This window comes from Thalia democratica, chromosome 8, assembly GCF_965202585.1.
Source record: "Thalia democratica chromosome 8, ktThaDemo2.hap1.1, whole genome shotgun sequence".
Classification (NCBI taxonomy): Eukaryota; Metazoa; Chordata; class Thaliacea; order Salpida; family Salpidae; genus Thalia; species Thalia democratica.
Genome location: NC_139172.1, coordinates 17,070,119 through 17,094,689, shown reverse-complemented (window position 1 = coordinate 17,094,689; position 24,571 = coordinate 17,070,119). Strand labels below are relative to the sequence as shown.

Here is a 24,571-nt window from a genome sequence, read left to right as displayed (position 1 = left end):
GATTGTTACAAAAACAAACGACTTGTTAATTTATGATGGTTGTAAATTAAAATCCGAAGTTTTTTAAATGCTAAGATAACATTCTTAAGGTGGTTAAAAGGGCATGTACTTTAATTAAAATGGTTTAATAATTTATTTTTGAAGTGTATTTTCTCAAGTTAAACTTTTTACGATCGCCCTAAAAACAAACAACTAAAAGTAAAGCACTTTGTTGTGAGTTTTATGATTTAAAAGCAAACAGAACTTACATTTTCTTGTACCAGAAAAGCTTTTACTGACGTAGCTAAAAATACCCGGAAGTTTTTTTTTGTCATTTACGGAAGTAAACTCAAAACAAAAAATTGGACAATAATTTTAGATTTTAGTTGTTTCCATTAGATTTTTCGTGTAATTAAACAACAAAGCTTAATTAATTCTATAACTGAACACAATTTAAAATTTAAAATAATTTTGCTTCAAGCGAACGAAATCATCAATCGCGGAAGTTTCCTTTTACGTCATAGAAAACGCGTGTTTTACTGTATATCACGTGATATTTGAACGACCACGTGACTTGGAAATGTTTATAAGATGGAACATCAAATGATGGGCGTCGCTTTTTTTCTGAGCACGTAAGCAATTACTTGGGTACTGATTTATTTTTGTTTTTTTTTAGAAAAGTTGTCACATTTGCTTTTTGTTAAGTGATAGACTTAATTTTTTACGTTATGTTTTAAAACTTCGGGTATCAAAAAAAAATTACTTTATTTTTAAAGTTAAGGTTATTCAAAGTTATATAGGTTTTATACTACTTTAAAAGTTTAAAATGTGTATGTATTATTCAGTTGTGTCCATTACTTTGAAACCTTTTTACTTTGACAGCTACATTAAATTAGTTACCAAATTAAGAATGTAACTTATACGAAGTTAGTAAAAAAAAATATTTTAAAGAAATACTTTATTTTAAAAATGTTTACAGCTGTTTAAAGATTTAATAATAAATTGAAATATACTAAATAAGGAGGATTGTATGCCTTAAAATAACTTTTTTTTTAATTTTCAAGGTGTATAATAAATTTAAGTTATGTTATTAGAAATAATAGATATTACTATCAGATGTATTTTCGAATTTTCCTTTATTTTATGTTGTGAGTAGCTGTTTGTTTCAAGTTTACTTTTAACAAAGAGAGTTTAAACTTTACAATCAAAACTTTCTAAAATTGACTTTTTATTTTAATACTTAAAAAGCTCTTCCTAAATATCGGTACGGTTTTAAAAAATAAATCAATTTTAAAATTAAATTGCTTGTTCTCATATGAAAATAAAAACAATTTTAATAAAATATAGCTACACTTAGCAAGCAGTAAACTGTATATAATTTAAGTGTCTCTGATAAACGAAATACACTTATTATACAAGTACTTTCGTTTATTAAACAAACATTTTCAAAGCTTATTCAAATAGAAACTGATAGCCAGCAATCAATTATAATAAAACATTAATTTAAAAACTTAAAATGTTGTTAAACTCGACGTATTTAAAAACAATATTACTACAGTACTATTTAAAATTAACTTATTTTTTGAAACAATAAAGTTTTAGTTGCTAGAATACAAACAAAACTTGATAAAAGCAGAAATAGCAAGAGTATTGTTGTGATTTTAAAATAGAAAATTTAAACCCATAAAAGGTAAAGAGAATGAAAAATATTTTGCATGCGCGAAGTACGAAAAACATCATGTGTCTAAAAGCAGTCTAGGAGCTTATCTACTTAGTGAGAAAGCTTCATAGGTATATTTCAAGAATTTGAAAGGCGTTTTATTTTGTTGGAACTGCACTTTAAGTTGTTTTGTTTTAGTTGCTGTGTTCACAGCTGTAAATTGTAAAAAAAGTATTTCATTTTAATATAATTACGACAGAGATTAAAAATATTTGAAGCGTTGTATTTCAATACAAAGTTAATTTACCATTTTAGTGTATTTTATGAAATATGTTAACCATAGCATTTTTATATTGTGCTCACTGAAACTTTTCGCGATGAATCGTTTTTCTTGTAATTTTTAAAGTTGATGTCGGGTGTGGCATTTGAACCACGTGATCAACACCAAGTCACGCTTCAATTACTTTGTGTATTTGAAGCATATGCTGCTTCCTCGTCTTAAAATTTCCGTTGCAGCCTACCAGCTGCTACTGCTACTGTTGATTCCACGCCGAGTTTCTCAGCATTTTGAATTTTTGAATTAATTTTTGATTACAGTTGTTTGTTGACTGTCAGTTTCTATTTGAACAAACCTTAAAAATGTTTGTTTAATAAACAAAAGTACTTGTATAATAAGTGTATCTTGCTCAAAAGAGACAGTTAAATTAAGTTGTATGTGCACTTTACTGCTTGCTAGGTGTAGTTGTATTTTATCATACTTGTTTTTTTATTCATACAAGAGTAAGCAGTTTAATTTTAAATTTAATATATATTCTTAAAAACGTACCTATTTTTATGAAGAGCTTTTTAAGATTTTAAATAAAAAGTGTATACAATTTTAGAAAGTTTTAATTTATTACGTTTAAACATTGTTTTTTTGTTAAAAGTAAACTTGAAACAAACAGTTACAGTATAAAAACTAAAAACAAAAGAAAGTTCAAAATCACTTTTGATAGTATACATTTTAATCTAACATTTCTAATAATATAACTTAAGTTAATACACCATCACAATTTAAAACAATATGATTTTAATTCGTATAATCCTCTATATTTAATATATTTGAATGCATTATTAAATCTTTAAACAGCTGTGAAAATTTATAAAATAAAGTCTTTCTTTAAAGTAACTTATTTTCAAACAGATTTTCGGAGCAATTGCTGATTTATTGAGACATTTAATTGAACCAAATACTTTTAATTTACGTATTAAATAAACATCTTTAAATTCCTTATCGTCTGTCATCTTTAGATTTAATTCAAACTTAAAAGTTTTTTTCGAAGCACAACTTAAAAAAATTGTTTTTATTCTTTATTATCAGAAACATTGAAAAAAAAGAATATTAACAAAGAAACTTGCAAGAAAATTTTTAAAACAACACACCTAATTTAAAAAAGAAATTTAACAACTTTTTAAAACTTTAAAGTACTTGACGTTTTTTATGTTTTTTACTACAATTTTTCTAAAACTTATAAATCAAAAAAGCCGTGTTATAACCAAAATTATATATAAAGTTTCACAGTTGCTCTAACTTGTGAAAACACTCAAAGTATAACTTATGTAGGCTTTAAAGTTGAAGATGTATGTAGTTGTATTCGTTTATTTAATGCTATATTTGTCCTCTTAAATATCTAAATATTTACAGTTTTCGTAATTGTTAATATCTCACATATCTATCAATTATGACTGATAATCAGGAATTAATGTCTGGCATCAACTCATTTGCTCGTGACAGTCTGAAAAAGACTAAGACTTCTGAGACAAAAGCCAATACAGGTTTATTTTTAATTTTTTTATATAGAAAACAAGTTTAAACTGACGTTCTAAGTTTTTATCATTAACTATTAGCTGCTTTTTAAGTTGTTTAAAAAAAAATTGTTATTTATTTTTTTACAGCCCTGGCTCAAGAACAGACTATGGCTGGTCTTGCTAAATTTGACAAGTCTGGTCTCAAGTCCGTAGATACTGCTGAAAAAAATACTTTGCCAACAAAAGAAAGTTGGTTTTTTTTTATAATAAATTTTTATTAATTTTTAAAGTTTCTATTTTTTAACGGCCTATTGTTAACTAAAAATACGCTAGTTTTAAACAAACTATTTTATTTTAGCTTAGGCTTTATAACTTTTAAACAAAACTTATACTTAAGTTTAGTAGATTAAGTATGTAATTTTAAATACTTAAAAATAAAAATTAAATGTGTAAGTAAAATGAATAATACATTAGTTCTAATTTTTTTCAAGTGTAAAAATAAAAAAAAACTACTTTAACAAGAACTTTTAAACTAAATAAACAATTATTTTGGCTTCTATTCTAACTTAAGAGTATAATACATTTTATAAGATAAAATATAGTTATTTAAACACCAGTTAAAACGGCACATATATTAAATGTAATATTTTTAATGTTGGCTTATTTTTTTTTTAATTATTGCCTAGTAAGTTAAAATTTAAACAATACCATATATTAAACAATAAAGTAGAAACATTTCACATAATATTAAAAAAAAAAAAAACATGTACTTTTAATTGTAATAACATTTTTACTAGATACAAAAATGTGTTAAAATTTCAGGACAACTATTTTTTATGCATTACGTGTCAAAATTTATGCCTAAAATATAATTGTTGATGTGTTTTTAAAATATTATGACATTAAAATACAACTACGAAACTATCACGAGCTAAAAATTCCATGTTTTGTTTTAAGCACGTTCTAAGTTTTTATAAATGTTTACCTTATAAATACCACACGACTTTCGATTCTAGACTAAACACACTGAAATGCTGCAAATTAGCTACAATTTTAAAATGCACTTCAGTTCAGCTTTGCAAAACTATAGTCAGTATGTTTAAAACTTAAAATTAATAAAAATGATTTATCAAATACTTCTAGGAAAACTGTTTATACTTTTGTGGTTTAAAAGTTTTAGTTTTCTTTAAATGTAAAAAAAAACTTTTACACATTTATCATTTTACAGCCATCGAACAGGAAAAAAAGTCTGGGTTCTAAAAGAATTTTATGTGCGTCTGACTTCGCCAGCATTCGATTCGTATTTTTCTATTATACTTTAAAAATTCTTTCAGCTAACTAACTTTAGTTTCAATACTAGTATTTTCATAACAAGTAAACTCTGTAAAATAAAAATCGGTTTTATTTTTTTGTTTTAAATATTTATTAACAAGCAGTATTTTTTATTGTTAATGTTAATTAGTTTCATTTATATTTTATACTTGTTCTGTGTAAAATAAACATATAAACAAAAAATTAAATGTTTTAATTCTTTAACTTGTTTTATAGTATTATTTAGCATTTAAACCACTAGTAATCATAATTGTGAAGTTTTGAATATTTTTGTTTTTTGATGATTATTGTTTAGTCTTTAAAAAAGTTCTAAGTTTTAATTTTTTATAAAGTTTTCTTTTTAACTACTAGCTTATAATTTCATGAATATCGCAATTTGTCAATGTCAGCACTAAGCAGTCGCGAGAGCTAAAGTTAACAAAACACCTTATATGGAAAATTAAATGTTCAACGTATCATTTTCTCGAAGAAATTAAGGATTGAAGAATTCCAAAAAAAAAACAACTACAATAATTGTTTTTTTTGAAATAGTAACATATGTTAGCTTAATTAAAAGCTAAACTTTGAATTTATAACATACTAGTTAGTATAACTGAGACATTTATGTTATAAACAAATAGAAAAAAAGTATATTTTACTAATAATTTTTTCACTATAAATAAAACTTTTAAGTATATACTTACAGCAAATTAATTACATTTTTTTTTGATTAAGTAATTTAAAAAACATCTTGTCGCAATGATAGTCAATAACTAAATAATTATATTACAAGAACACCTACAAAAAGAACCTTTTGAAAACTTGTAAAAATTCTTAATAAAGCTTATTCTTACTGACTTTTATATAGAGTTTAATTTATTTATGTTATAACATTTATATTATGTTTTAGAATAAGAGTTTTAATTTATTAGTAATTTTTTTAAGTTTTAAAAAGTATATTTTTCTATGTTTAATATTTTAGATATTAATGTATTTCATTTAAGTCGTCATGCAGTAAAAATGACAATTTTTTATCAGTTAACTAAAATGAAAGAAAAAGATAAAAATTCTATAATTGATAAGGAAAAATAAAAATATTGAAAATAATATTGTTAATACTTACAACAACGGATATTTTTTACACTACAAATTATTCGAAAAAGTCAGTTTATATACTAAAACGTGAAATAGCTTCGACTTTTTAAATTCATTAAAACGCAAACTATAAAAATTTTTGTTCAGCTGAAGCTTCTTTATGCTTTTAAGTTTCCGGCAAACAAGTGAATCATACAAACAAATTTAAAAGATAACTGAAGTGGTAAAAAACTATAGAATAAAAAATTAATAGATTAAACAAAAGTGTAATTGTTTCTTAACTTTTTACATTTATTCTTTGATTAACTGACTTTTTATTGTATTATTACAATAAGTTAAAAGGAAAAGATGATTTATAAAGTTTTTAGCAACCAAACAAACCATTTATCTAATTGACGACTAAAAACAATGAAATTGGAATGCATCTTACGTAGTAAAAAATATTTTTAATTATCATTTATTTACAAAAAATAAAAAAATAAACAAGCTTTTCTTATATAGTTTAGAACTAAGGTTTTTACAAGAAAATTTGCCACTATATTAGATTAATTATTTTTCTTAAAAAAATCTATGTTTGTAGTTTTTAGTTATATTTCAGTATCTTTATAAGCTATAGAAAATAACATAGTTATACTTTATAATACTCTAAACACATATCTTATTCGTAGCTTTACTTCAAAAGTAGTCCAACTATTTATATTGCAAATTTCAAACAGACATTACACAAGTATAGCAAATACAAAACTAGTAAAACTTGAAGTTTATATATAAAAATCCTAAGTTATATAGTTTTACTAGGATACTAGGTAAAAGGTTTTTTGAGAGAAATTACAATAAAATATTGAGAATGTTGTATATTTTAAAAAATATAAAAAACTAAATAAAACTTTTTACTTTCGTATACAAAATATATAAAGATTTTTTTTTCTGCAAGTTTATTTTCATATTTATTTAAGTAATACACTTTTCAGGGGTCGAAAAATTTCAGCCTACGGGTCAAATGTGGGCCACCAAGCAACATTTTTTGATTGGTACAATATAAAGTAAAATAAAAAACAACTTAAACAAAAGAAAGAAGCTCTAATAAAACTTAGGAGTGTTGAAATATATTTATAAATATACATAGACTTTATTATGATAAAATAAATGATTACGCTCTAGTTTTAATTGTTAGTAAATTGATCCTTATTTTAATACTCATTTGGTGTTAAACTTTAATTCAAGTATTTTTTTAATACTGCGGCCCGCAAAAGATTTTATTATTTAATGTGGCTCGCATTTTTTTTTCAGCTAAATTAGTCTAAGGGTAGGTAACGTTTTCAGTCGGCGAGCAAGATGTGGAAAAATTAAGTTCTTGGCGAGCCGGGACATTTCAATTTCATTAAATTCACGGAAATTACTCAACTATCAAAATAATTTTGAAAGACGTTTTTATACTCTTCACTTCAAACCTAAGAGTATTTAATGTAAGTTTCGAATTTCCAGTAAAATTTGATTATAACCTTTTACTTTTTGCTCTTCACTTCAGGACTCAGAATATCTAGAGTAAGTTTTATAAATTTTCTGTCGCAGGCCGCAAGTTATATTTTTAACTGGCCACATCATGCTCGCGGGCGGCCGTTTTTCCATTCGTGGCATAGATTTCAAATATATTTTCTAAATATTGGCAAGCCGATTATTTTCACTCCAAAGACCAGTTTAATCTTTTTTCGTTAGGTATCATTTTTTTTTTTTGACTTTAAAAAATAGAAGAGCACTTTTGGTCAAATTATATATGAGAGCTGTGATAAGTAGTAGAAAAAACCATAAAATAGTTTCTATTAAGTGAACTTATAAAAATAATTTTACTTCAAAAATATTATAGCTTTAATAATTTAGGTACTGTTTCACTATGCTAAATATTAAAAATTTTATAGAGTTTACCGTAAGTAAAATTTTTGATAGTACATTTGATTCACGTCTTCGGAAGCTCTAGAACTTCTTAATTTACGTAGATTGAAACTATCTACCATGATATCGTAAATAGCTCTGAAGACGATATGAATTAATACATTTAACCTTTCTTTCTAAAGCTTCCGTTTCTTTTCGAACAGTGATGTTATTTTGTCATCTAACTTGGTCAGACCAAGTGGTATGTTATAGTTGTTTTTATTCTAACTCATTCTATACGTTGTCAATGGAATTTCTGATTTTTTTTGATGGTTAGGAGAGACTCTAGCTTATTTACGGGTTGAAAGTAATTTAAAGACATTTTAGAATTTTTCTTGGTATATTGTGTAAGTTTTAAGTGACGTTCAAGTCTACTGTCCGTAAATTCTTTAACTTTTATGAGTTTAATAATCACGTCCCATACATTTCAAACGACTTTTAAAGTTCTAAGACGTATTTATAATCAAATGTATATTAAAATATTAATTTAAAACTATTAAAATATCAAGAATGTGTTGTTATATTTTAAAAAATTTAAAAAAGTTTTACGTCCAAAAATTTAAGTACATGAACAAAAGTTATAGTGTGCGAAAGTTTTCACAACGTGTTGTTTCTAAGTTCATTTTTAATTATAATGTAATTAAACTTTAAATATTAAGTCAAGAAAAATCATTTATTTTTAATAAACTGATTTTATCCTAAAATGTTTTGTTTAAAATATGTTATGCATACATTAAACCTTTCAATAAAAACAACAAGGATAATAAATAACGTAATAAGCCTAACGATCAAAACAAGCCAGACAAATTGGATAATATAAATAACTTATTTTAGTACATAAACACTTTTTCTGACTAGTGGCTGTTGTCTGTCCTTTTAAGATGATTATTTTTACAGATTTTAACAAATAAATAGAACTAAAACAGTAATAAGCTTAGACCTCGCAGAACTTTTTATTCAATAAGCAGTTATATGTCGTGGGTCAAATAAATATTTTTGTACTGAACGGGTCTTGTTTGTCTAGATCTTTAAGATTAAAATCTCTGATTTTACTATTTTAAGGTTATCTTATATACTCTACCTATTTTAAAGTTTTTCTTTTATTAACAGTATTGTTTTTGTTTTAAGTTTTTAAGCTTAACTTTTTTTAAATGAAAGCAAATGTACTTATTATAAAACTTTTATTGGTTATTATACCGCGAGTACACTTCAAAGCTTTTCTTAAACTCTTTTTTATTTAAAGCTTACTAAATTTGTCACTATATACTTTTTTAATCTACATTTTTTAATGTTTTTTGTTTTTTACAATCTTTTATTATTAACATTAAGTCGTTTAAAAAATTAGTTAGTATCAGACTTAATTTACTGTAGGTACGTAATTTTGCAGTCATGTTTCAAAGTGCTTTTTATCTGATATTCAATACACAGTAGCGCTTATTCAATGACCTTCTCTTTTTGATTTTGTTTTTATAGATTTTTTCAAATTCTTAAAGTATAATTTTTCGAAATTAATAGCCTATTAATAGATTTTTAACACGCCTGGCCTGCGAAATAATTTTTCTAATAAATCTAGCCCTCTGACAGAAACATTTACCTACTCTAACCTACAGTACGTCAAAATCATAAAAAATATTTCAAAAAACTAAATTCATTTAATACTTTTTTTATTTTTATACATTTTAGTTTCTAAAACAAACTTATTATTTAAAGCCTTCATTTCTACTTTACCATGAAATTAATAATTCTAAAATCATGTCTTCCTCTAACTATAATCTTTTTTTTTTATAATCATCTATGTATAATCAGTTAAAATTTATGCAATTATAATTAAATTTGGTAAGGTTTACATAGTTTTTACTCTTTATTAGAAATTATAACAATACATGTTATGATCTACTGTCAGTTCAATTTTTGTTTTAAATACTTACATCATTGATTACCATTAATTCTGCTGATTTTGTCTGCAATGTTTTGCTATCAATAACATATATATTCTTTTCAGTATTAAACTTAAAATTGACTTCGAACTGTTAAGCAGAAAAACTTGAATTTTAGTAAGAAATTTTATAATTTTTTAAAAATTGTAAAATAGAACATTGTACTATATTAACGTTGAAATAAAAGTTTTTTTAAATGTTAAAAAGACCTTGTATTATGTTGTACTTTTTTATAGTTTTTTTTTTAATTCTAACTATTTTTATTGTAGTTTCAAGTTAGTAGTAATAGAAGTTGTCTAAATAAGTAAAAAATAATAATCCTTAACGACTAAAATTAAAGTTTTTTTTTTGTAGAAAAACTACAAAACTCACTCTCCCCTCTACAACAACAAACGTTTTCTGAAGATCAAGCGAGTTAGTTTGAGCTCATCGTGTGTTACTTCACCTACCCTATCTGTAAATTTATTAAAAAAATATATATCTTTTAATTAAAAAACAAAAACGAATCTATCAGTAAACAAAAAACAGATTTTTTATTTCTAATCAACCAAAATAAAAACTAATCCTTACCCTTCATTGAAAAAAACCCTAGTGACACGTCGTTTGGCAAACACTGACAGGGTTAAAATCTTTACATTCAAACCACATAGTGTGGAAAAATCCTGAAGCTCAAATCTCCAAGCAAGTGCTGCCGACGTTCTGAACGAAACAACAATAACAACAATCTAGTTATGACATCACTACCACCAAAGTGAGTTCACAATTAGCTGTTAAAAATTCAAGTAGCGAATACCATTAAGCAGTATAATTTATAAACAAACAACTACAAAACAAAAAAGTTCTAAAAAAACAAAAAAACAAAAAAAAATATTGATAGCAATAATTTAACACAAATCTTGATCTATATTTTATAACTTGACAAATGATTTCTCTCATGACAATTTTTTATTTAAAAAAGTACCACATCTTAAGATAAATTTTTCTTTATATGATAAAAATAAGATAAATAACATAAAATATTCAAATTTAAATTTACACAAAGTTCAAAAGAGAAACAAAAAATACAATAAATCTAGTTTATGCACAAAAGTATGAAACAATAAAAAAATATGCTCAGACATATCATTAGAAGCACTCCAATTTTACTTCTTGTAGCAAGTTCAGAGAAAAATTTTATAACAGTATTTAATTTTTTTCTTTGGGAAACTACACCAAAATTTTGGATCCAAATACTAGGAGTTTAGACCATCATTGAAAAAGCATAACTTTGTATGTTTTTACTATGTAAAAGATTTTAAAAAATACTTATCGAACACCTTTGGATTATTATTTTTATTTTTAAGTCTTTTTAACTTCAGTAAAACTAGAACATGATATTTTAGTATCAATTTGATTTTTATGATCTAACTAATTAAAAATTATTGTAACTTATATATGAAATAAAATATCAAAGTAAAATAATTATGATAAAAAAGTACTAAGTACAACTACTATACATTTAGAACAATCATGAGCACAAATAGTAAAAAATACAAACACTGTAAAAATACAATAATTAGGATCACAAAATTAGGATATGATTAGTTAATAAAATAATTAGGACTACACACTAAAGATTAGGTAACAATGTTAAAAGAAAACAATTATGATAACAAAACAAAGTTAAGCAAAATATTTAAATAAAACGATAGAAATTGAAAGGTAAAAGCTCTGGTTTAAGCAAAATATAGTAAGAAACTTAAGATTATGACTTAGTTGAATTATTGAAGTCTTTATTTTTGTTAAATGTTTGAACTTACTAGTATATTTAAAAAGTAAGAATAAGCAAAGACGTTTATTTTTTGGTTAGTTAAATTATTTAAACTGGAATAGAAACACAGATATAAAAAAAATTGTAGAATATTTTTCTTGCACTATTTATTCATGTAGTAAAAAATATTAAAATGTGTTTATCTACTTGCTAATAGTAAACTATAGAGAGCTGCACTTTATAAGGAGTCTATGTACAAATACTTAAAAACAATGTTGAGTTTATTTATTTACTAATTTTCACGCTGACGCGATGATCACAAAAAATATACTTAGAAGTTAATTTTTGAATTTATTTGTTTACTTAATAAAGTTGAGTCAGAGTAGTTCTTCAAAGTCTATCAAAGCATGCGGCATGGTGAAACGGTTGACTGAACTGTGTCATTGAACGGTAGAGTGAGCATCGTCATTAGCCTACAGCTAGTCTGTCTACTTGCATATTTATGAGAGGCGTGTTGTATAAAGCTTCTAAAAGGTTTCTTAGTCGTTTTGTAGTTTTGAAATTAAGGACAGGAACAAAAAATTTTTAGTATAGGTTCGTTAAAGTATAAACCATATTTGTTTTAAAAGGAGGTCAGAGCTTATATGAATTTAGAAAATTTGTAGGAAACAGTTGCTTTCTTTTTTATACTAATTCTTGTGCTGTAGTGATGTGATTTGTTTTGAAGAAAGCTTAGATTTTTTTCAACTATTAGTGACAACTAGTCTATAATTTATTTTTTCGTTGTAAACTTTGTTTAAAAGGTTTTATTTAAACCTAATTACATTTTATATGCTTGTATAAACAGTTAAAACACACACAAAAAGCATTTCAATTGCTTATTTTGTTGGAGACTGGTGTATAAACTTTTATGACGTAGGACATTTCATCATTATGTAAAACTAAATAAGCATGCTTGCGTTTGATATAGATAGGAAAACCAACAAGTTATATTAATATATGCAATTACTTTGGTTCAGTATAATAACGTTATTAGTCAGTGCTTTTTCAATTTAAATTTGTAGTTTTTTTAACAATACTTTTAAGTATTTAAATTCATTAAAAAAAGTTAAATTTCTAATTAAGTTCGTAATAGTCAGTTGTTGAAAATTAAACCTAAAAATTTATTCTATTTCTATTTACTTGTCTTGTATATTATTTTATGGTTTATAAGCATTTTTATTCCAAGAAAGTAAAAAATTATAGTTGTTTTAACATTAATAAAGCTTTTTTAACTTAACTACGTCTCAAACAAACTAGGATGCAATTTAAAGTAAGCCGAACTAAATTCAAGCTAAAAACATAATTAAAAGTAGATAAACATACGAGGTTACAAATACTTTAGTACTTTCAGTTAAAACTAATTACTAAAACATCAAAATAAAAACCTTAATAAATTGTAACAAATACTTTATTTTAAAACTATTATCTTTTTAAGTTGTGTAGAAGCTTTTGTACAGTTTCACAAAAATCTTTACAGTTTTGATTTTACATCTAAACTTTAAAACTTTTATTTTTAAAGATAATAATTAAGGATATCAACTTATTGATAAGGAGAATAATTAACTTCCAGTACTTTAAAACTTTATTTAAAAAATAGCGTTTCACTCAAAAAAAGATATCATTAGTTAACAATAAAATCTGGAAAAAATATGGTTAAAATATAAGAAGACTTTAGGCTTAAACTAAATAAAAACTGTCAATAAAGTATGAAAACATCTAAATTAATAAAAACTATAAAGCCTTGTCACTTACAACTATAAAAAGATAAACAAAATAAAAAGTTTTTTTTTTAAATTATTTAAACAGGAGGCAATATTTTTATAATGCTTGTTTTTACTGTAATATCTACTTAAAATAATTTTAAAACATATTTCATTACAGAATTTTTTTAATATTTTTATGCTCCGTATATGGCTGAATTATCAACAACATTCGCCATAGAAGATTTCGGTAACAAATGGATTTTAAAGCTTAACGAGTTCAGAAAAAACAAACTTTACTGTGATGTAACTCTAAAAACTAAAGATAAAGAAATAGAATGCCATAAAGTCGTGCTAATTTCATGTGGAGGTGTTTTTGAGTTAGTTTTAAATTATTTAAAAATCAATGACACCATTTTTTAAATAAACCGCAGCTAATTTTTTTTTGAATAATTCAAATTTAAAAAAATCAAACTCCTTGATATCACGTTTTTACTTTTGTATTTATATGTATATTTCGTTTATTAATATGCTTTAATACGGATTTTTTGTACGCAGACATTTTATTAGACTGACCACGTTTTAGTGCAACGAAATATAAATAGCTCTAAGAGTCTGAAGATCAACATACACTAGAAAAAAAAAGCGTGTAAAATTGTATACAATTTGTATTTTTTTAATAGTTATTAATACTATAAACAAACATTTATAAGAACAAAAAAGGTTTAAACAAGTAATCTAATGTAAAAACTATACCTAAACATCTTAAAATAAATAATTAATTTATAAATTATAATATTATTTTATGATGTTACTCTGTTTTTTAGTTTTGATAACTTACTTTTGATAATTTTTATATTTTTTTTGTATTTACAAATATACTTCTCAGTAAGTATATCTGATACGCATAAAAACATTTTATAAAATTCCACATGTTTTTATTCTTTTGTACGTCGACCTTACAGACTATGTAGAGATGTTCATATTTTTGACAAGAGAAACGTTTTTGAAAAAGTAATTTTAAAAACAGTTGTTTTTACATTTTCGAGCTTGCTTAATTGGATCTCTAGGAGCTAACGCTTTATTACTTAAATCTAGAATATTTTCCTTTAATTTTTATAACTAAGATGACTTACTTAACTATAAAACTTTAAATTTCATTACAAAACATTCTTTTCTTAGATTACGTAATATTATAAATGACATTGTATACATACGGAATTTTATGCTTGTAATCACGTACAACTTTTTGAATAACTAAATTATTTTTAAAACTTTTAAATTTTTATCTGTTTAAAATTTGAAACTTTTCAGCAAAAGATACTTCAGGTTTTGTTAGTTTTTGCTCTATTGTTCTATCATTAATTTCGATTGATAACAAAAGTCTAGTAAAGTTTTGAAAAGAAATTCTGAAATTTAAAACTGAATTTATTATCAATTTAAACATTTAAAATGTCTAAATTTACCCTATTTAAACAAACCCACTTCATCGACTTACACCAAATATTTTAAATTTTTCTAGTGTTGGTATTCACAACTTATATATTTAATAAAATATAAGTAGCGACTCGATATCCGAAAGGTTTTTTGTACACTAGTTTCTTGAACCAAATTTCTTTGACGTTCAAAAAACTGTTATAGCAATTGTTTTGATATTTTCGAAGGTTTTTGGTATTAAATGTTTTTCACTAAAGCTAAACTGTTAAAATAAACATAAAATTTACACTTAAAATTTGTTAGATAAAATGTTATCTTATAACTTGTTTTTGTCTGTTAATTTTCGTCTAAAACATAAGAACTGTGTCTGTTTTTCATAAAATTAAAAAAGTTAATTAAATAAAATTTTACAAAATATTAAGTAAAACTGTGTAAACTTAGTATTAATTTCCACATGTTTTATTTCATTTTTTTTTATTTTTTACTTTACTGTTAAATGTATACGTGCCATTTTATTAAAGTCATTTTAAAAGAAAAACATTTTAAGTTATTTTAAAAGTAGTCAGATATAGAAAATTGTTTTGTAACGAAACTTAATAATTTGATTAAACTCTAAGTACATATACCAAAAATAGGTCATCGCTTACAGAAGGATGCAACTTGAAAGAAAACGTCACTGAGATGACTTTTGATTGTGCATCTGAAGCTTTGGAAGCAATTATTAATTTTGCTTACGAAGGAACAATGACTATGACATCAGAAAACTTACTTCTGTGTCTTAAAGCATCTCTAGAATTAAAATTAGAAGAGGTATCAGACAATATATTTCGAAATAAATTTAAAAACTCTAATAATATTTTTTGCTTCGTATCTTATAACTCAGGTATCTGTAGAGAAACATAAAATACTGATATTGTTTATATAAAATAAAATGTACTAAAAAGTTGTTTTTTTTTCTTCCTTAATAGTTTAACTTCTCAATTTTTTGGCAAAAGAGCTAAATAATAAAAACAAGTATAAAAATATTTACTTTTGTCATGACTACTTTCGGTGAGAAGAGCTGACCTTTTCAAATTATGTTCAAGCAACAGTTATATACCGAACATCGAATAATCAAAACCACAACAAAAAACAGTTTCATCCTACAACGGCAAAAAAAAAAATATGCCCTTTAAATGAGGTAATTACAGAACAAAAAACGTCAGTTGGGAAGCCAAAGTCAAGACAGATAAAAAAAGTCAAAAGAGATAAAAAATCCAATACTTACATAGAGTTAGGCGATAACATACAAAATAAAGCAAAATCGTTAAACTAATGTCGACTCCAAACCTGAAAACAAAAACTACTCTAAAATGTACAGACAACTAATAAAAACACTAAAACACTTACCTATAGCAATTTAGGGTACAAGATAAGCTGGAAAATTTATCAACAAAGACATAAAACAAGCCTAACAAAATTTTTTGAGGTTATTCATAAAATATCCGATTATATTATTTGAACCATAATCTAACTGAATAAATAGAATATCTGATTTAATGAAAACTTGTTAATAGACACAGATACAAATTTGTTTTACAAAAAAAAAAAAACTTAAACCTATTTTTATACTAACGGACTATTATACTTTTTCTTTATTTGATAAAAGTTTAAATTTAGTAATTACTGGGGAATTAAGTTGAACTAGATGATGTTTAGAACTAAATGAAGTTTAATTAACTTTTTTAATTATTTTAACCTTACAAACCAAAGAAACTTCAAGTCTAAATACATATTAGAACTTTAGAAGTAAAACCATCAATTACACTTCTAATTTACTTTAAACTATAATTAAAATGCTTCAGTTATTTCTGTTGAGTAATAAAACTTCGTAGTTTTTGTAATTTTGTTGCTTCATACAAATTAAAAAAGTCAAACCGCCTCATCGAAACGAGTTATTCTAAAACAATAAATGTGTTCATACTCCGTTATCCAGTTTATATAATGAGTTGTCTAAAACTCTAACATTTCAGATAAAAATTGCATGCATTAACGTCATTGAAGAAAAAGTGCTGCAGCTTTTTAGCACTAAAGATGAATTTTTTTCCGACCTTTTGGACTTTCTCAAATCAAACACAAGCAATGGAAGTTTGTGCGGCTGCGATGACGTTAAAAAAGTTGAAGATTCAGTGTCCGCGCGAATTTCAAAAGAGCATCCAGAACTTTCATCTACATACGACACCTGCCATGCATTTCTCACATGCGCCGGACTTAAAATTCCCTCGGAAAAAGAAGACGTGTCTAAAGAAGAAAAAAATCCGTTTGGAGAAGAAGAAGAGGAGGAAAAGGAGGAGAAACAGGTTGAGGAAAGTGGAGGAAATCCTTTTGGTGACGAAGAAGAAGATGAAATAGTCATTGAAACACCAAAACCTTCTTCAACTGATTCTGGCGTGAAGTCTTCGGAGAGTTCCTCTCATGCAGCGGTTCCCGAAGTTGTTGTCGTGAAAAGCATCAACCCGTTCGGCGACGAAGAAGAAACCGACGAAATATTCGAAGTGAAGAAGGAAGAGGAGCAAAGCAACCCGTTTGGAGATGAGGAAGAAGACGAGGTGAAGCCCATGACTCCTGTTCCTAAAACCCGAAACAGCTCTTCGCTTGAAGCTCCGAAGCCGCTCGCCAGGAGAAGCACGAGTCCGACTCCGACGAGGAGAAAAGCTCCTCCGCCGCCTCCGGCATCTCCTTCTTTGAGGGAAAGAAGCGCGACTGCAAGCAGTAAGAAACCACCTCCCCGCCCGAAGCCTCCTTCAGTTAAACAAGTAAATCGTTTTTTTTTCAGCTCAAATATTTTTTCTTACTGTACCTTTAAGTTTTTGTATTGTTTCAAACTATGCGTAATTATTTTGAAATCATATATAAAATGGTTAACAAAACCGCTAATGTAACAAAACCGTTATAGTAACCGTTAACAAAAAAAACGATTTTTAATCGTAAAGCAAAATACTTTGAACTTTATAAGAAACTAAAAAAGGGTATCTAAAGTAGGCGATATTGACCAATTAAAATTTTTTTTATCATGTATAAAGACGGATAATCATCTGGGTATTTATTAGTAAAGTGGTAAATATTTTATAAAATTATGCAAAATGGGCGATTACGAAAGTAAATTTAAGAAATCTTGATCAAAACTCATAAAAATTTATTACTATGTAAACTTACTGTGTACCCAGGAAACTGTTTACACTAAAGTTTTTAAGTATATTTTCATAATTTTAAGTCAATTTAAAACTAGTCTATGATTAATTTTTTAATATAAATAAATTGTAACTGAAAGGCTCAGACAAAAAAATATTAAATAAGTTTGCTCTTACTTAAGAAGGAGAAAGTAGAAAGCAGCTCGCCATCTTTTGCAAGATCATTTGGTAAGACTTTACGCAAAAGTTTAAGAATTTCTAAAAAAGCAAAAAAGAAGTCTTTAGAAAGCTCTCAAAAAGAATTCGTGAGTGGAAAATAGTGGTCGTGTTTCTAAGCTTTTATGGTTTACTTTATAAACTTGTGCTAAGTTTGTTTGTCTTTACAAAAAGCATGAAGGTTTCAATTGTGTTTGAAATTAATTAGAAGTTTGTTTCTGTTAGCTTCTAGTTCAAATTTACTAGAAAAAAATTGTTTGTTTGGAAGTATTCATATGCAACTCAATTTAAAATTAATGTAAATTATACTTTTTAAACCGTAAAGGTTTGTCTCAGTATCAATTAGGTTTGTAAAAAAACCTCGGAAATTGTTTTAATTTGCATTTTTGAGTATTTAATTTAAAGCATGTTTAATTAAACTTTCTTAGAGTCTCTCTTTTGAAAATAACTTAAAACTCAAAACTACTGCATTTTTTATCTGTTGAAATTTAAAGCTTTGAAACTGTACTTTATTTAAAATACTTTTACTTCTTTTTGACAAATAAAACAAACTCTTCTCCTAATTTTTTAAATAATTCACAATAAATTTTACACAACAGCTGGTTTTAAACAATTTAAATTGCATATTCTTTGTTAGCTTTTTGTACCAGATTTTAATAGTTTTTATTATTAAATTCATAGATTATTTATATTGAAAGCTATACTATACATATAATTTTTTTAAACTAAACTTAATGATGAGTTTCATTCCTTTTAAACTTAAGCAAAACCATTTTTAGTACGTTTGCATAAGTTTAAAATGCAAAAATTTTTTTTGAGTATTATGTGTTTTGCACAGGTAGCTTTCACTCTTTAAACTAAATATTTCAAAAGTAATAAACAGCAAAATGTTGAAACTTATTAGACTTGACAACTCACAAAATAAGTTTTGAATATTTTAGCGTTATTTTATATAGTTAGCTAGTAATTATATATGCATAGAAATATTTGTCTTTTTACTGTTTACTTTTAGTTACAATGTTTTTTTAAGAAAATATTTCCACAGTTTAAATAGTTTTAACTTTAAGAGTACTTTTTTTTTTGAAGTAATTTAAAAGAAATTTAAACTTGTTGAAACATTTGAATTATTTTCAATATTTTTATCTGACTTTAATAAATTTTGTTTATTCTATAGTAATACTTTTGTGACTATTATGAAAACTAAATATAAATACTTAAGTAACAACTTTTTTTATCTTTCCTTATCAGATAAGATATACAATATACAAACATCAAATCCTAAACTAATAGTGGAAAAAAATATATATTAAAATTATATATACTTTTCATTAATTTACATTATGATTGATGTAATTATTATATTTTTGTAAAAATTCATACTTTTTTATATTGTTTTAAATATATTTGTTTTGTTTGTACAGTTTTCTAATCACAAATAAGAATCTAAACATTTTTTTTTAATAGAAAATAAATATTTTTAAAGTAGTCTACCTATTCCAAAGGCAAATCAGGCCATAGCTTGCCAAGATCCACATCCTACTAGACTTTGAAATCAAATATAAAAACTAATCCGATTCCGCCTGGTTTTCGATTTGAAAAATAAGGTCCTATCTAAAACCGGCCAGATCTCAGTTTATATAAAACATGTGAACCCGGCTAAATTTGTTTTTATATTGGCTCGGCCGGTACTGGATCTTAATTAGAAGTTGAGATTCCGCCGCAACCAGGTTCCAATTTTTTTTCAAATTAAAATCTGGTTGGACCTGGATCTAAGCAAGCAATCGCCAGATTAAGTAGAATGTTTGGTATTTTTTATTTTAATTCAGTAATATAATTTCAAATAAGCATAAGAGTTTTAAACATCTAAGTTTTAAAAACTTCTGAAAGTATAATAAAGTGTTAAAAGTTGTGAATTTTACAGGTTAACGAAATCAAAGATGAAGAAAAAGTAAAAGATAAAAAAGAAAAGAAAGGAAAGAGTAAAAAACTATCATCATTGTTTTCTAAATCATAGTTTTTATATTTATATGCAACTTTTATAAAGATTAAATAAGTTTTTTAACCTATATCAACAACAAGTTTTAAATAAAATTAGCTTTTAAAAAACAACTCTGTAGTTATGCTATTAAATCAAAGTATATGTTAATGTTAAATACACTTATGGTAGCATTTGATTAAAGCGTTATGCTGGTTTACCACACTTACAAAGAAACAATGATGCTTTTTGAATTTTTGAATTGACTTTTTATTTTTTTATTTCCGTTGCTATTACGAAAAATATAACTGCTAACTTTGAATGTTAACAAATTCAACTTAATTAGTAAATTTGAATTAAATTATATTGCTTAAATTGCAAAAATCTTGCTTTGTTGGTTTTTTTCAAAAGTAAATCGAAAATAGTTATCAAATCATATTCAAACAAATAAGTATTGTAAATTAAAAAGTTTATTAGAACCAAGTATTTATATTTTAAGTTCTTATCTAAATAGTGTTTTTCATCCTAAAACTGAGAGGGTTTTATATTTAATTTTTTGTTAACTGTTTAAAATAATTATTTAGAATTAATTTTGTCTTTTGAATCAAGCATAAATTTCTTTAAATTTTCAAAAAAAAATTTTTGAAACGTTTTTCGTAGAAATAAAAATATAATTGTCTAAAATTAACTATTGTGATCTGAAATATATAGAACACTTTATCAGCTCAAATATTATTGAAATAATAAACATACAAAGTATGTTTAATAGTAAAAGCTGTGAATTTTTTTAAATATTAAACTTGTTTTAATTCAAAGATAAAAAAAAATAAATTGGTTTGTAATTAAAGTCTTTTACTAAGAGCTTAATTTATATTTTTCTAATTGCAAATATAGCGTTCTAAAAGTCATAGACAAGTAAAGTTAAGTTGTACATAAGTTTTTGTAAAAAAATGTCAGTTATACTAAATTAAAAACAACAATATCATAATTAAACATATACTAATAATTAAACTTATTTAATTAAGATGCGGAGATGGCTTTCATTATCAATTTAATAACAATAAATTTCAAACCATAAAAACTTCAGCAATCAGAGAAAGTAAAGAACGATGTTGTTGCACAATAAAGCTAAGATTTAAAATGTTTTTATCTTACAAAAGATTAATTACTTTTTTAGGAAAACGTTTATTTCAAAAAAACAACACTAGTAGGCATTTCACAAAAATTATATTTTCTAGATTAATATTTCTTTTATTTTGGCTGCCAAGACTAAGAGCTATAAAGTTTTTCGTTTATTGTTAATTGCTCACAAACCAGAAACTTTTATAAATTTTAAAACGAATTTATTAGAAATCTATCATAGTTCTATATTTAAAATTTATGTTAAAAGACTACATATTCCATATCATAGTTGCAAGATATATCTGAGAAAAATGGCTATAATAAATACTCGAGAATGACATTTTGAATAAAAACAAACAAACGTTTATTCAGTGTTTTTTGTTTTTTATTTCTGGAATTGTCGCAGCTCTGTTCCAAGGTATAACCTGTTTTTTTTTCAGTTTCTAGTTTTGATTGAAAATAGTATTTAACAAAGTATATACCAGGGGTTTCAAAATTTATATCATAACCGCTCACTTGGCAGAACAAAATTGAAAAGAGTCGCCCTTTTAATATTCAATTACCCTTTTAACTATTTGTTCTTCAATAGTTATTGGTCCTTGATAGTTAATATCACTTCAAAGTGAAATGTCGCCTACTTTTTGAAGCCCTAATGTAAAATAGTTGTAAAATTGACATTAGTTATGGTTTGGTTATATGTTTTCACAACTTTAAATAACTATTTTAAATTGCTTAATTATAAAGAAGTTATTTTTGCGCAGTCTTAAGATCTGCGCAAACTTAAATTGTTCTATAAGTTGTTTATCATAGAAAAGCTTGTGCTTTTTTCAAGAAATTCTTTTAAGGTAAGGTTTGGCAACGTACGGCTCTGAGGCCGAATCCGGTCCTCTGAGTGAAAACTTTTACAATGTTTACAAAATTTGATTTTAATCCGGATGGCGAAAGGTAAAACAGCGGCCTGCGAGCATGGAAATCTGACCCACTAAGCCGAACTTTGATACCTATACTAGAATTCTAGTTTTGAATTTAAGGTAAAAAAATCGTTTTTTTTTTTAATTTTAGAGGAAAGTTTTAAACTTACACTAAATAAAGTAAAAAGAAGGTCACATAAAATTAGTATTTGTCAAATAAAGTTATATAATTGATTTATTTTCTTGAATTAAATGAAAATGGAATACTCCGGTCCGTCAAAGACTAAGTTTTTATAAATTTAACTTACCTACTAAAAACGTTGCCTATCTCTATTTTAATAACTCTGAACCTTCAAGAAAAGTTTCAATTAAATATCAAATTAAAGTTTAAAATGTGCTCAACACACACGTTTTTGAATAAAAAACAACTATATTTGAGTTTTTGTTTTTATTTGTATTTTTATAAAATTAACAACGGGGGGTTAATTTATTTATATCACAAGTTGGTTTTATTTTGTAGAATTTTGTTCAAGTTATAAGTTGCGTTTAATAGTTATTGATAGTATTTTGTTTATTTGATATATGAACAATCATATTTGGAAAATTAAAATAACATAAACAAAAAAAATTTTTCTCCCTCCTTGTTATAGGAATTTATTTTTTGTTATTAAACAAATTTTAGCTTCTTTGTGTGCAAGTGTATGTTATTTTGTTGAGTGTCGAGTTGAACAAAACTGCTCAAAATAGACGTACGAAAATGAACTAAGGAAAATGGACCAAAAAAAAAGTGAATTAATTTCTTCATAATTGCTAAGTACAAGTCATTATCATAATTACTCAGTTGAAAATGAATTTTATTGAGCTTAAAGATCAGCAAATTCTTTACTCGTAGAATCAAGAACTTCACAAGTAAGTCTTTCTCCTAAGCTAATATTTCTTATACAACTTATTTGTTTTAGATGTAAAATCAATCTTATTTTGATCAAGTTTGGCAATGATGACCACTAACTACCTAAAGAATCGTATGCTTCAGCAGTGCTTATTCCAAAATTCAGGTCTTCGCTAAATATGTATAAATAAAATTTTATTTTTGCTACTTTCAACATAACAAAACATTGACTATGTTAAAATAATAGTTAAAAAAGAATAATTTAATCTATATCATAATTAACATACTGAATATGTCACAACTTGATTAATTTCAGTTGTGTATCTGATAATTTTTATACAAAACGTTGTTTAAAAATAAAACTGGTAGTAACCATATTAAAAAACTACATTTTCTTAAGTCGAAAATACTTTTATTTTTGATAGCAATAAGCTTAATTGCATGACATCAACAACAATCCATTCAACATTTTGCGCATCGATTTCTTCCTCGTAAAACTGAAAACTAGTTAAACCATTAGAAACCAATAAATTTGCTGCTTGCTTCACATCCCTCTGTTTGGAGTGTTTACAGGATTTAGTGGTTGGCTGACGTCAGATGCTTTGCGTGTTTTGTTGCCACCGTATAGTAAGTTGCATTTTGAACATTTAAGTTTAAATGGCTCTTTTTAACATACGCTTAATTTTCAGGTTTTCTTTAATTATAAAATAGTCAAGTAGTTGAGGGTTAATTTTACACAAAAAAATCAGAACTTGTACGTTAAAGTTTTAAAAGCTGACTTTTTTTGATTTATCCATGGATCGGCAGCATTCTATAAGTCGCGAGCCAATTTAATAGAAAAAGTTGCTTGCGGGCCGCAGTTATGTCAAAATATGTGTAAGTAATCAACATAATGATAATTTTTTTTTATGTAACAAAACAAGAAGTAGTAGAGCACTAGTGATAATAGAATCTTAAACTTAAGCCTTACTTTAAGCTTTTACCTTTAAAAACTTTGTTATTACAGTTTTTAAAAAGGTGTGTTTTATCTGAAAATAACATCGTGGGTCGTGTTTTGCTAGCGGGCCGCAGTTTGTCGATCCCTAGTTTAAGCTTTTTGTGTAAGAAAAAATTAGCACAGCCAAGGGTGGTCCTTGGTAATTACGTTTTATAACATAAAGGTGAAACTTTAAGTCTATGGGAAACTTCTATACACTAGAAACATTAATTTAAAGGAATCACTTGAATAATTTTTAATTTGGTTTTAAATTGTTTCAGTAAAAAACAACTTGACGGCTTTCCACGCCGCTTCCTCGGTTTCAAACTTGATCGAAGCGCAGTCGCCGCCGCTTTTGAAAAAATGTGCTCTATAAATCCGAAGCGGTCGAACTGGTACCTAAAGTCCTTCCCAGTCACCATAAGATCAATTCTGCCGATCTAAATTTTCACGGTAGGGTTCAACTTGCGGTATTTTATTTGCAATCTTGACGTTTCCCAGCATATTGTTGTCGAGGCAAGCTTGGCCATGCCTACGTTTTTGTACTTGATGAAGCAGTAACTGCCGTTTAGGATATATATGAGCATTTTTGTTTCTGATGTAGATGCTTTCCAGAGACCCATATGATTTAAACAAGCGTATTAGCAATTTTTTCAGTAATTCTGGAATCCAATTTAGTAATGT

General features: G+C 25.5%; 2 protein-coding genes across 6 annotated transcripts; both read left to right on the top strand.

The window, feature by feature from the left end:
- Nucleotides 1-3,301: 3,301 nt before the first annotated feature.
- Nucleotides 3,302-4,947, top strand: LOC145842559 (thymosin beta-10-like). The gene is made up of 3 exons (XM_082950019.1): nt 3,302-3,454; nt 3,575-3,676; nt 4,656-4,947. Exons 1-3 carry the CDS (start codon nt 3,361-3,363, stop codon nt 4,685-4,687), a joined length of 228 nt encoding a protein of 75 aa, XP_082806145.1. The 5' UTR covers nt 3,302-3,360; the 3' UTR covers nt 4,688-4,947.
- An 8,429-nt stretch (nt 4,948-13,376) lies between these two features.
- On the top strand, nt 13,377-20,531 carry LOC145842200 (uncharacterized). Of its 5 annotated transcripts, none has more exons than XM_082949605.1 (5): nt 13,377-13,571; nt 15,264-15,438; nt 16,641-17,423; nt 17,984-18,103; nt 19,936-20,531. In XM_082949605.1, exons 1-5 carry the CDS (start codon nt 13,402-13,404, stop codon nt 20,026-20,028), a joined length of 1,341 nt encoding a protein of 446 aa, XP_082805731.1. In that variant the 5' UTR covers nt 13,377-13,401; the 3' UTR covers nt 20,029-20,531. The 5 variants fall into 5 exon arrangements, with proteins under 5 accessions (XP_082805731.1, XP_082805730.1, XP_082805732.1 ...); XM_082949604.1 differs by having other exon boundaries at nt 17,981-18,103; XM_082949606.1 differs by having other exon boundaries at nt 17,981-18,142.
- Nucleotides 20,532-24,571: the final 4,040 nt, after the last annotated feature.

Excerpts from the sequence above, each read along its gene's own strand:
- LOC145842559 (XM_082950019.1), top strand. The coding sequence starts at position 3,361 with ATGACTGATAATCAGGAATTAATGTCTGGCATCAACTCATTTGCTCGT. Across the intron at positions 3,455-3,574 it reads TGAGACAAAAGCCAATACAG|CCCTGGCTCAAGAACAGACT; the intron begins GTTTATTTTTAA and ends ATTTTTTTACAG. Across the intron at positions 3,677-4,655 it reads TACTTTGCCAACAAAAGAAA|CCATCGAACAGGAAAAAAAG; the intron begins GTTGGTTTTTTT and ends ATCATTTTACAG.
- LOC145842200 (XM_082949604.1), top strand. The coding sequence starts at position 13,402 with ATGGCTGAATTATCAACAACATTCGCCATAGAAGATTTCGGTAACAAA. Across the intron at positions 17,424-17,980 it reads AGCCTCCTTCAGTTAAACAA|AAGGAGAAAGTAGAAAGCAG; the intron begins GTAAATCGTTTT and ends CTCTTACTTAAG. Across the intron at positions 18,104-19,935 it reads AAAGCTCTCAAAAAGAATTC|GTTAACGAAATCAAAGATGA; the intron begins GTGAGTGGAAAA and ends TGAATTTTACAG.